The sequence below is a fragment of the Eumetopias jubatus genome, unplaced genomic scaffold (assembly GCF_037043125.1).
Source record: "Eumetopias jubatus isolate StellerSeaLion01/CBP00866 unplaced genomic scaffold, mEumJub1_p1.0 scaffold_2, whole genome shotgun sequence".
Lineage (NCBI taxonomy): Eukaryota > Metazoa > Chordata > Mammalia > Carnivora > Otariidae > Eumetopias > Eumetopias jubatus.
In genome coordinates this window covers 85409271-85422643 of record NW_028274808.1, presented here as the reverse complement: position 1 = coordinate 85422643, position 13373 = coordinate 85409271, and the positions used below count along the sequence as shown (strand labels likewise).

Genomic DNA, 13373 nt, shown 5'->3' with positions numbered 1-13373 from the left:
TTTTCCTTCTTGTATATCTTTATAAAGTTCAGCATTCATTAATAGCTGGTACTCAAACACATTTTTTTTAAAAGATTTTATTTATTTATTTGACAGAGAGAGACACAGCGAGAGAGGGAACACAAGCAGGGGGAGTGTGAGAGGGAGAAGCAGGCTCCCCGCCGAGCAGGGAGCCCGATGCGGGGCTCGATCCCAGGACCCTGGGATCATGACCTGAGCCGAAGGCAGACGCTTAACGACTGAGCCACCCAGGCGCCCCCTCAAACGCATTTCTGACAGAACTGGTAACAGCAAATATTATACTTTTGATTTGCATAATGAGAAATTCTTTTGATCTCTTGGTGACATCCTCTAACTTGAAGCACCTATGTTCTAATTCACGTGGCATCCATGGAGCTCCTGAAATTGCATGTAGATTCTGGGGGTGTTTTCATTTTTCTGGAGATAGAGTCAATAGTTTTTATTAGATTCTCAAGGAGGATAGTAAAGAACATGTTAGTCCACACCATTATAATTAGTCTTGTAAAGAAAAGTAAATACAAAATCTAATAGGCCTTTAACTTATTAGCTGTGACCCAGGGCAAGTCACACAACCTAACACTTTACTTTCTTTTTCTATAAAATGGGGTAATAGTAACATCCACCCTACACAAGATAATTTGCTACTAAGGACAACTATACAAAAGGGATAAAATATACTTTAAAATATCAAAGAACTAAAAAAAGAGAAATTACTTCACTTAGGAAAGAGAGCAGCTCAAAGAGAAGAGCCCTACATATGGGACAGCTATTATTTTGGGAGGCATTTGCCTCTTCTAGAAGGGGCTGCTGAGTGGCGGAAAGTCTGGATGTGCTTTTAACAGAATCAGAGATGGGGAAGACAAGGATGGGACTCAGTGCCACCAAGGAGGTAGAGAAAACAATGTTGCTTCCCTCTCTTTGCTTTGCGACCTGTTAAGACCTACAACCTAATCATAAGTGTGAATCTTAAGTAGACAAAATCACCTTGGTTAGAGCTCAGTTTTGAAATATATCAATACCTAAAACTAAAGTGATTTTGTTTTGCTTTGTTTTAAAGATTTTATTTATTTGACAGAGAGAGACACAGCGAGAGAGAGAAGGAACACAACAAGCAGGGGGCAGTGGGAGAGGGAGAAGCAGGCTTCCCACGGAGCAGGGAGCCCGATGCGGGGCTCGATCCCAGGACCCTGGGATCATGACCTGAGCCGAAGGCAGACGCTTAACTGACCAAGCTACCCAGGCGCCCCTAAAACTAAAGTGATTTTGATTTGCAAGTGGCAGGAAAAAAAATTCTCTCTTGTATCAATCATCTTCTACTTCAGATTACTTCTGCAAAGTAGAAGTACAATGTCCAGCACACAATCCAAAGTAGCCAGGCATACAGGAAGACATAACAGCATGAATGAAAACTGGGAGAAACAAGAGACAACAGAACAAACCTACATGGGCTTTGGGATATGGAAGAGAACAGAGACTGTAAAATAACCATGCAAGCCATGCTCAAGATAGATTTTTCTTTTTAAGACTTATTTATTTTAGAGAGAGAGAAAGAACTAGGAGAGGAGCAGAAGGAAAGGGAGAGACTCTCAAGGGCTCAATCTCACGACCCTGAGATCATGACCTGAGCTGAACCAAGTCAGAGGCTCAACTGACTGAGCCACCCAGGCGCCCCCAAGATAGAGTTTTTTTTAAATACTGAGAGTTTTGATAGGTAACTGGAATTTATAAAAATAAGCCAAATGGGAATTTTAGAATTTAAAAAGTAATTCAGAATGGGTAGGCTTAACAGACTAAATACAGTTAAAGAGATGGTAAATTAAAACATATTATCAAAAGAAAATAACCGAGATAAAGCAAGTAAAAATCAGAAGGTAACAGACATAGAAGACACAATGAAAAGATCTAGTATACACGTAATGGGTGCGCCAGAAAGAAAGATGAAAAGAATGAGGGAAAAGCAGGATTTGAAGAGACAGTGGATGAGTTTACAAAACCAATGAAAGAAGTCCTACTACACCAAGCAGGATTTTTAAAAATCCACAAATAGCTGGGTCATAATAAAACTGCAGAAAACCCTGAGGGTTGCTGGGGGGTGGGGGGAACTAGGTGATGGGCATTATTAAGGAAGGCACATGATGTGATGAGCACTGGGTGTTACATGCCAACTGATGAATCACCGAACTCTACCTCTGAAACTAATAATACACTATATGTTAATTCATTGAATTTAAGTAAAATAAAAAAAAAAAAAAAAAACTACAGAAAACCGGGGTGCCTGGGTGGCTCAGTCATTAAGTGTCTGCCTTCGGCTCAGGTCATGGTCCCAGGGTCCTGGGATCGAGCCCCGTGGGCTCCCCGCTCCGCGGGAAGCCTGCTTCTCCCTCTCCCACTCCCCATGTTTGTGTTCCCTCTCTCACTGTGTCTTTCTCTGTCAAATAAATAAAATCTTAAAAAAAAAAAAAAGAAAAACTGCAGAAAGCCAAAATCAAAGAGAAAACCTTAAAGGCAGCTGGAGAAAAAGGCATATTACCTACAAAGGAATAATAATTCAGAGTGACAGTTTAGTCCTCAAAAAAAAACAAAAGTAAATCATTAGACAACAGAACAATATCTTAACCCTACTTACAAAAAAATTAACTGCCAACCATTCAAAACAGCAATATCCTTCAAGAACAAAAGCAGAATGAATACATTTTCAGACATAAAAAACAAAATTTCTCAGCAGCAGGCTCTAAGGGAAACAGAAAAGGCCTTTTTTTTCAGACAATAGAAAAATGGTTCCAAAAAAAGCACAGAAATGGAAAAAAATACAACAAAAACTATAAACATATGTGGAAATGTAACAATACAGACTGAAAAATAGTAGTAATTATATGTTTTCATGTTGAAACATATAAGAATTAAAATATACTAAAACAATGGTATACAAGTTGGGGGTGGGGGGGTGGTTAATGGAGTTAAAGTATTCCAAGGTCCTTATCTGAGAAAAAATTAAAGTACCAATTTTAAAAAATTAAATAAAATGAAAATACCAATGAACAATATACTTTGATAAATTAAGAATGCATTATAATCTCCAGAGTAACCACTAAAAGAATAGTGAAATGAATATAAAATTTCTAGCTAATAGAGGCTTGAAAATGTAATCATTAAAAAAAAAAAAATCCCATAGCCTACCAAAAGGCAAGAAAAATAAAAAATAGAGCAGATAGGAAAAAAAAAAGAGAAAGCACTTAATAAGTAGAGTTAAACCCAAGTCACATGTACATTGACTAAATAATCCAATTAGGAGGCAAAAATTTTCAAGGTGGATTAGGAAAAAAAAATCAACTCTGTTAAATATAAAAGACACATCTAAAATATCACTGTACAGGGGCGCCTGGGTGGCTCAGTCGTTAAGCATCTGCCTTCGGCTCAGGTCGTGATCCCAGGGTCCTGGTATCGAGCCCCACATCGGGCTCCCTGCTCCGCGGGAAGCCTGCTTCTCCCTCTCCCACTCCCACTGCTTGTGTTCCTTCTCTCGCTGTGTCTCTGTCAAATAAATAAATAAAATCTTTAAAAAATAAATAAAAATAAAAAATATCACTGTACATCCTACCGATATTAAAAATGAGATTATTAACAAATTTATGCCAATATTTGAAAATCTAGATGAAAAAGATAAATCCTAGAAATAGCTTATAAAACTGACAATAAAAGAAAATTTTAAATTATTTGAAGAGTTGTCATACCATTCAACAAACCCATGAATAAAAGTTCAAGGCTAGACTTCCTCACCAGTGAATTTTGCCAAACATGTCAGGATGAAATAATACTGCTATCACACCAACTCTTCTAGAAAACTAAACAGAGTGAGCTCTCTCCAACTTACTTTTTTTTTAAGATTTATTTATTTATTTGAGAGAGAGAGAGAGGAGAGCATGGGGAAAGGGGGGGAGGGAGAGGGAGAGAGTCTCAAGCTAACTCTGCTGGGTGCCAAGCCCCAGGAGGGGCTGGATCTCACTACCAGACATCATGACCTGAGCTGAAACGAAGAGTCGGATGCTTAACCAACTGCGCCACCTAGGGCGCCCCTCTCCTACTTAATTTTTAAGGCCAGTATAATCTTGATACCAAATTTCACAATGTTATGAAAAAGAAAAAGTACAATTCAATCCTACTAATTTATAAGGATGCAAAATTCCTAAATAAAAGATTAGCAAGTGGGGGAGCCTAGATATAAGGTCAATATAAAAAAAACAACAACTATACGTCTAGAGGTCAGCAAAAAAATGATTAGAAAATGCAATTTTAGAGAGAATTTCTTTTTTTAAGTAGGCTCCACACCCAGCGTGGAGCCCAACATGGGGCTTGAACTCACACCCCTGAGATCAAGACCTGAGCTAAGATCAAGAATCAGAAGCCCAATCAACTGAGCCACCCAGGCATCCTAGGTATTTATTTCCTTTTTCTAAGGATTTTATGTATTTATTCGAGAGAGAGTAGGGGAAGGAGCAAAGGGAAATGGACAAGCAGACTGGGCGCTGAGCACAGAGCCTGACTCGGGGCTGGATCCCATGGCCCTGAGATCATGACCTGGGGTGAAACCAAAAGTCAACGCTCAACTGACTGAGCAACCCCCACTTCCAGGTACCCTAGAAAATGAAATTTTAGTAGAGTGAAAAAACATGAAATATCTAGGAACAAATCTAATAAAAATATGTAAGCCCTCTACACAGAGAACTATGAAACATCACTGAGAGAAATTTTAACAGAACTAAATAGAGGAACATACTATGTTCATGGACCAGAAGACTTGATATTATAAAGGTATCAATTTTGCCCAAATTTATTTATAGACTCGATGCAATTGCAATCAAAATCCCAACAGTTTAAGTCTTTGTTGCTGCTGTGGTTTTGCTTTGTTTTGTTTTGGTGGAACTTTAATAAGTTGACTCTAAAATGCCATGTAAATGTAAAAGACAAAGCTAAGAAATTCTTAAAGAACAAAAAACAAGATAAGAATACTTGATCAAAGGGGCGCCTGGGTGGCTCAGTTAAGCGTCTGCCTTCAGCTCAGGTCATGATCCCAGGGTTCTGGGATCGAGCCCCACATCGGGCTCCCTGCTCCGCGGGGGGCCTGCTTCTCCCTCCTTCACTCCCCCTGCTTGTGTTCCCTCTCTCGCTGTGTCTTTCTCTGTGAAATAAAATCTTTTAATTAAAAAAAAAAAAAAAGGAATAGGCTAGAGTGCCCTAACAAGTCAACTGTCATATATCTGGGCACTTGACATATGACCAAGGTAGCCTTGGTCATACAGAGCAGTGACAACAGATTTACCAATAAATCATGGTGGGGCAACTGGATGTCCACACAAATTTTTTAAAAATAAAACTTGACCCTTATCTCACACAATATGCAAAAATTAATTCCCAGTGATTTGTAAATTTAAGTTTAGGTGTTAAACTGAAAAGTTTCTAGAAGATAACAGGTTTATAACCTCAATCTAGAAAAAGACTTATTGAACAGGACACAATAAAACACTACCCGTAAAGGAAATGGAAGCCATAAAGAATTCAGACATGAAAATTAAACGAAAAATCACTCTCTCCTTAAGAGACTAAACACGCAGGCAAGCAACAGAATGAAGATTTTGCCATACATATAACCAACTATGAACTCACCTCCAGAATATATTGAAAAAAAAAAAACCAATAATCAGTAAGAAAAAGACAAACGATCCAATTGAAAAGTGGGCAAAAGACTCGAACAAGCATGTCAGAATATCTCAAATGGCCAATTAACATGAAAAAGGTGCTCAACCTCATTAGTCAGGAAAAAGCAAATAAACTCCACAATGTGGTATTACTATAAAACCACCAGAATGGTTAAAATTACAAAGACTGATGATGTTGGCAAGGGTATGGAGCAAGGGAAATTCCCATACATTGCTGGTGGGAGTATACTGGTACAACTACTCTGGAAAACAGTTTGGTATTACCTGCTAAAGCTGATGATACACATAACCTAGGAGCTAGTAATTCCTCTCTGCACCAGTGCACTCATTAAACGGACGACGACGACGATGATGATGACGACGATGATGATGATGATATGAAAGAAAGGGTAACCAACATCACGTTTCTCTCCTTTTGATTAGGACTGATCATTCTGTTTGTTCCCACCTCCCAGATCCATCCCTAGGAGGCTGATCCCTAGGGACTAGAGCACCAGGACATCCTGTCCAGCTGGCTTCTCTTGGGTCCCACCGATGAAAGACAGTGGCAGAAGCCGACAGGGTAGGAGGAGAGAAGCCGGGCATGTCCTCTCCACTTCCTTTTTGCTGTACTCTGAGTTTCTAGGGGACCCTGCTTCTCCGGAGGCCCAAGCTCCTCCTGCCTGGCTCCAGCTCACAAGGCTTCCAGAAGCATCATTCCTGTCTCCTAGGGTGGTAACAGCCTCCGCCGCTGGGCCTTTCACTGGTTCGGGTAACCCTGCCTCCATCTTTCTAAGTTGTCTTTTCACCAACTCTCTTCATTTGAACTAGGTTTGGTTCTGTTTTCTGCTGGGACCCCGTGGAGTGGCAATTTTATATTAATTTATATGATTATTTTATCAACACTTGTCTTCTCCACAAGGCTGTGAGTTTCATGACACTGGCACTTCAGACACTGCCAACAAATATTTGTTAAATGATTCAGTAAGTTAATGAAAGCACATTAAGTTAAGGAACTCACATCAGGATCAAAATATACTATACATAGTTCAAGGATTTCTAAAACGTTCCTGCTGTATTTAATGTGGCACCAATCTATCAGAGCAGACATTTTTCCTCTTTTAGTTGAAAAAAGGCCTTTGTTGGCAGGAATATTTTTACTTGTGATAATAATTTCAAGACACAACTTTACCTTTCTGAAGTAAGTTATCAATAATGAGATTCCAGGTGGACTGTGGTTAGTTACAGCTCTGAGTCAGTAGGAACATAATAAAAATATTAACTAGGAAAACAAGGCTCTGCAACTCTGAATTTTTCATAACCTATTGCATATGACTCTAGAAAAGAAATACTACTTAGTAGTTACACAGCGTAGGATGGTTAACTCCAGGCAGGAAATGTTCTTTGTTAATACAATAAACTACCTATTTACCTTGTTGTTTTAGGCTTAAAGAAGGACAACCTGGGCTGATCCCAGTATTAGATATGCAAGCTACGGATTAGTGTATATAGTTAGACAACTTCTACAAAATGAACTGGAAAATTCTGATTCTAGGCCACTAATCAGAATCTCCAGAACAGGGTCTGGAGCTCTGCATATTGCCTTCTCTTTTATGGCAGAAAAAGTGTAGAATAATCAGGTTGGCTATAAGTGATATGATATACTAACCAAGATCCTTTAAACCCATATATGCCATAAAACATATTTTTATTTATTTGAATTTTAATCTTGAGAAAATTAGTCTGTAAACTATAATCATGACTACATATGCACCTTATCAAAAATTTTTAGTTCATAGCACAGCATTTTGAAAGCTAGCATGTAAGCTCCCAGAGGGTGATACAGTTTGGACTCTACAGAGGTCAAAGTTCATCTCTTTTCTGCAGTCTCTTTCCTGGTTAAACCTCTCCTATTTCTTCTGCTAACTTCTGGACTGTAAAAAGTATCCCAGTTCTCTTCATTCTAACCACCATGGAGAGGGGAAGGTCCAATTTCTCTAGTATGGTATGAGTTCAAGATTATTTTGTAATCTCCCAGCAAGCAAACAAGTTAGTTAAGAACGAAGACCTTTCTAATATGGCACTACTTGGGCTATGGGTCTGATTTTACAATCCTTAAATGATAGGGCATGGTTTTACTAGTAGTTACATTATTAATAATACCTTGTGAGGGGGTTCGGCTAAGTGATTGAGTTAAAATAGTTAAAATGCAGTTACACTGCTAATTCTTTTTACAACCAGATAACTTGCTTTCTTATGTCTAATTAGGTTGCAACAACAACAATAAAAATCCTTTTTCATTCTCTTCAATCATAACTAATAGAGGAAATGACCACACCAGCCTCTTACTGATCGCTTCCCTGGAAACAAAAGAGCATTTTATACCTGATCCTGCCATGATCAGCAAACAGAATGAAGTAAAAATTAACCGTCCTCTACTTTTCTCGCCCATATACAAAGCGATATTTTTGAAGAGGGATGGGGAAGGGAGGGGGGTTAGGGAGAAGTACTGCATTCAATTCATAAGGGCTGCTTCCCCCCCATCTCCATTTTCATCAACATCACCCACTTAGGGGGTGCCCGGTACTCGAAGGGCCCCCTAGCCTGACAGGGTAAGAGAAGAATCATCTCTTTCAAAGACTGAAAAATCACGACTCCCGATACCTTCCACGCACCCCAGTGGGGGCGGGCCGCCCAGCCCCGGGGGACCGGGCGGCGTCCCGGGTGCCCGCAGCCGAGGGCCGCGGGCGGCGCCGCAGCGCTCCCGGACCCTCCCGCACCGACTGGCCGCAGGTCCTTACCCGCTAGTCCGCCGCCGCCGCCTCCATCGCCCGCGTGCCCCTTCCTACGCTGCAGGATGAAGTAGGGGTTGGCCCTCTCGGTGATCCACAGCGCGTTAGCCAGCAGCACCTCTTCGGGGTTCACCCACATGTTCCCGGGCGCCGCGAGCGGACACACAATGGGGCCGCGGGTCGGGTCCTGCACACACCGGCGCGCACAGGCGCGCACTCCCGGGCACACGCGCGCCCTCCTGCCTGCTAGGTGCGGCGGCGGAGAGCGACTTCACCAGCCGGCCGCCCGCGGCGCCCGGGCCACAACAAAGCCCCCGCGGGAGGCCGGGGAGGACGGCGAGGACACGGGCGCGGCGAGCAGCATCCTCCCGGCGGCGGCGCCGCCCCCCGCGAGCCCAGGCCCGCCGCCCCGCAGCTCGGCTCCGGCCCACGGCGGCGCGAGGAGCGGGCGGAGGGGGAAGTGGTGGCGCTCAGTCCCGCGATCCGGGGCCGCGGCGAGCAGGGCTGCGGGCGACAGGAGCGCACGCTGCCCCGCGGCGAGGGCCGAGCTGGGCTGGGGCACGGCTGCTCCCGCAGCACCTAGCCGAGCTCCGGGCCGCCTCCGTCTCTAGCCGCTCCGCGCGCTCGAGGTCACCGCGCGGTAACACTCCCCGCCGGGGCCACTGGCACACGCAGCGAAGCCCAGCTCGCTGCTGGAAGGGCGCTCCGGACGCTGCGAATGAATGACGCGAGCGCGGCTCACTGGGAACGGGCCCGGGTGACACCAGTTTCCGCGGACGCGGGTCCTCCGCGGGTTCCCAGCGCCGAGCCCAGCTGCTGCGGCCGTCTTTGGGGCAACCTTCTGGGCACCGTGGGCCAAGCACTCGGCCCCACGCCCATTTCAGCAGAGAAGACGCTGCCAGCCTCCGTGCGTGCGTGTGTGTGTGTGTGTGTGTGTGTGTGCGCGCGCGCGCGCGCTGTGTGTTTATGGTTGACGCTCTGTAAGCTAGCACCACCCCTCTTCCCAGGAAATAAGTGTTTCAGGGTTCCAGACAAGCAGCTAGATACCCGGTCGGAAGTGGACGCAGCCAATGGTTGTCCATGTTTTTGTTTCCTGCACCCCTAGGGCAAGTCATGCGCTAAACTTGTCACCGCCTATAAGCCCTCCCCCTCTCCATTGCATTGTAATTAAAGTGGCCCAGCTAAGTGCATTACATCACTTCTTTCCTTGACCTGTGGGGCATGAGCAATAGCGAAGTTGGAAGCAGCCCAAGAGCTTAGGCCAACTAATTCACACTACCACTGTTCCTATTTCAGGCATTTGGAGCTGCGAGGACTGGGCACAGCAGAATTCAGGGATTTATTCACACTTAATAAATGGATTTAAAAAAAAATTTTTTTTAATCATTGAGATTAGAGACACAAAGGCCAGCTTTATCCCTAAACGGTTTTGCATTCCCCCAGTACTTCAAGCCTCTTGGGATCACAGCCGATCTACCTATATATCTGATGACCTTTTTTCACCTGGGAGATCTGCAGACAGCCAGATCAGCAAAAAGAGGCTCTACTTCCCAGATGATGGGAATTTATCTAGCTCTGCTTTGTTGTGGAAGTTGGACATCCTAGAGACTTCCTTTCCAAACAAGAAAAGCAAACCATTCCCAAAGCAAATGAGACTTTCTTGTGTGCACTTAAGCATTTTTGCTTCTGTAGCTCTCATCTGTACTGCTGAATCCCTTCAAATGGCAAAGTGAATGCATCCCAGCCATTTTAATGAGACTGCTGCCTCTGTGCCTGTTGGTTTCTGCTCAGTGAGCTCTCAAGGAAAATGGAATTTTCTCCCTTATCACATTGACTGACCTTCTGCCTCTTTAGGAAACAGTTTAGACCTCTAGGCATTTGTGGAAACTTCACATATTTAACACAGACTCAAAAATGTCATTTGGCATCTTTGGCCATAGCACAGTGCCTTTAGTCATAGACTCTATTGCAAGTCAAGCACAATAAACATTAAGACTGCAAATCATACATATGTAAAAATTTAATAATATATTTATATAGCTGAATATTTCTTAAGGCTTCCATGAATACTCCTTCATTTTTTTTTGTAATTAACATTTTTTAAAACTCCATTAAGTATCTTCATATTGTCTTTTTTTTTAAGATTTTATTATTGAGGACACCTGGGTGGCTCAGTTGGTTAGGTGACTGCCTTCAGCTCAGATCATGATCCTGGGGTCCTGGGATCGAGTCCCACATCAGGGTCTCCCTGCTCAGCAGGAAGCCTGCTTCTCCCTCTCCCTCTGCCTGCTGCTCCCCCTGCTTGTGCTCTCTGTCAAATAAATAAAAATCTTTAAAAAGAAAAGATTTTATTATTTGTTGGGGGGGGCACAGAGGGAGAATGAGAGGGAGAAGCAGACTCCCAGCTGAGCAGAGAGCCGGACGTGGGCCTCCATCCCAGGAACCTGAGATCATGACCCCAGCCATAGGGTGTCGCTTAACTGCCTGGGCCACCCAGGCTCCCCCCACCTTCATAATGTCTTTTAGAGTGTCCTTATCATACTGCTCAAAGTTGTGATGTGATTTTAGCTTAGCATTTTTTATCTATTGGTACCAAAATGCTATTTATGTCTAATTCATGTGTTCATTCACTCACCCTTACATTCAAGGCGTATTTTTTTTTAAGATTTTATTTATTTGACAGAGAGAAACCCAGCGAGAGAGGGAACACAAGCAGGTGGAGTGGGAGAGGGCGAAGGAGGCTTACCCGCTGAGTGGGGAGCCCGATGCGGGGCTCGATCCCAGGATCCTGGGACCATGACCTGAGCCGAAGGCAGACGCTTAACCACTGAGCCACGCAGGCACCCCAACAATGCGTAGTTACTGAATACCTAATATGCTCTAGGCCCTGGGGATAACAAGTGAACAAACCATATAAAAATCTTTGCCTTGGTCGCCGCCGCCTCCCGCCCGGGTTCCCTCAGCCCAGCCCCGTCCAGCCCAGTTCCTGGGAGGATGAAGTTCATGTATAAAGAGGAGCATCCGTTCGAGAAACGCCGCTCTGAAGGCGAGAAGATCTGAAAGAAATACCTGGACCGGGTTCGGGTGATAATAGAAAAGGCTCCCGAAGCTCAGATAGGCGACCTGGACAAAAAGAAATATCTGGTGCCTTCTGATCTCACAGTTGGTCTGTTCTACTTCTTGATCCGGAAGTGAAATCATCTCCGAGCTGAGGATGCCTTGTTTTTCTTTGTCAACAATGTCATTCCACCCACCAGTGCCACAATGGGTCAGCTATACCAGGAACACCATGAAGAAGACTCCTTTCTATACATCGCCTACAGTGATGGAAGTGTCTACGGTCTGTGAAGCTGCTCCCCCTGAGATGGGGGGTCCCGTTCTACAAAGAGAGAGGTGCCCCCCACTTCCTTGACCTACTCCTCCTTGGGGCTCAACCACCACCTCCCTTCTTCAGGACCTACACTTCCTAATGTTTGAGGCTCTCTTCCAGCCCCTCTTAGCAGGAGGGCTTATGGGGAAGGTGACCTCTTGGACTTCTCCTTTCTCCCCTTTCTCCCCTTTCTCTTACCACCTTTCCCACTCTGCTTTAGACTTCCGGATTGTCAATCTGTCACATCCAGCGATTGTTTGGTTTCTGCTCCCTTTCTAACTGCCCAAGGGACTCAGAACCCCAACATTCCCTTCCTTTCAAAACCTTCTTTTTTGGGGGTAGATGGAAGGGACTGAAATTGTGGGGAGAAGGTAGGAGGCACATCAATAAAGAGGAAACCACCAAGCTGAACTGGAAAAAAAATCTTTGCCTTAATGAAGATTAAATGTAAAATTAATAATAAAAACCAAAACAAATTTACAAAAATTTGCTTTGAGAACAAGATTGGATGCCAAGAGGAAAGAAGAAAAAATTTGAAGTCCTTAGCTTTTTTCTAGATTTTTGTAAGAGTTAGAGCATAATCTTTCCAGGAAATCAGGGTTTCCATTATTACAATGAATTGTGTTAACCTGTAGGAGAAGGCACTGCAAAGAATCAGAGAAGCTACAAGGAACTTAGGGCAGCTTGCGGGTCTCATACTGCCAACCACTCACTTACTAAAGTGCAGCTTTGTTTAAAAAAAAAAAAAAAGACAATCAAATATACCTGAACTAGAAATAAGGCAAAGAGAACCTAATTAATCCAACCAGTTCCACAGTGAGATAGGTATTTTTTTTTTTTTTTGAGACAGGTATTTTTAGCTTTCAATTCAATTCATGGTTTTAAACCCAAGGATTGTCTCAAGCCACTTAAAGAAGAAAAGCATGTAACAGATGCCTAGATAAAGTAGGGGTAAATGACCTCAGTCTCTGTGTCTCACTGAGATCGTCTACTCTCCCCTCTCCCACTAGAAAGCATCAACTCAGATAGGGTTTTGGTGCCCCCACCTCCACCCCTTGGAGCAACCAATGGGTTTACTGCTTAGTGGGCAGCTCTAACTGAAACAAAATTGTGTGTCTTTGGCAATTCTGATCCCCCCCCATTCCTACAGTGTTTCTACTTTTTCTGCTTTTCACCTTCACAGGGGTGTATTTTCTTCCCTTTCCTCACCCCTCTCCAAATAAGTCTTTATTTTGCCTTTTAGGGATTTGCCCCACCCTTGGAAATGCTGCGGAGTCTTGGGCACTTTATTTCTGCCCACACCCTCTCGCCTCTCTGCATCGGCAGCCTCAAGAGTGGGCAAGTCAGTAGAAAATTCAGGTCTAGTCTAAACAGAGAAAATTCACCCAGCAGAATAAGGTACTAATGCTCCCCTGGGAGAAACCAACTCCTCCCCTAGACTTCTAGCTGAAGGTAACATGTTAATAGGAACCATTTTTTTTAAGTGTCCACATTTTC

The 13373-nt window shown here is 43.6% G+C and overlaps 1 protein-coding gene and 1 pseudogene across 1 annotated transcript in view; one reads left to right on the top strand and one right to left on the bottom strand.

Annotated features, from left to right (window-relative positions):
• TBC1D9 (TBC1 domain family member 9) overlaps nucleotides 1–9476 on the bottom strand; it is a 115782-nt gene extending 106306 nt beyond the window's left edge. Inside the window, exon 1 of the mRNA XM_028102223.2 lies at nucleotides 8516–9476. Coding sequence (XP_027958024.1) covers nucleotides 8516–8645 — 130 coding nt within the window. The 5' untranslated portion in view covers nucleotides 8646–9476. The remainder of the gene's footprint in view (nucleotides 1–8515) is intronic.
• Nucleotides 9477–11500: 2024 nt separating this feature from the next.
• LOC114208264 (gamma-aminobutyric acid receptor-associated protein pseudogene) lies at nucleotides 11501–11861 on the top strand (annotated as a pseudogene).
• The last annotated feature ends 1512 nt before the right edge of the window (nucleotides 11862–13373 follow it).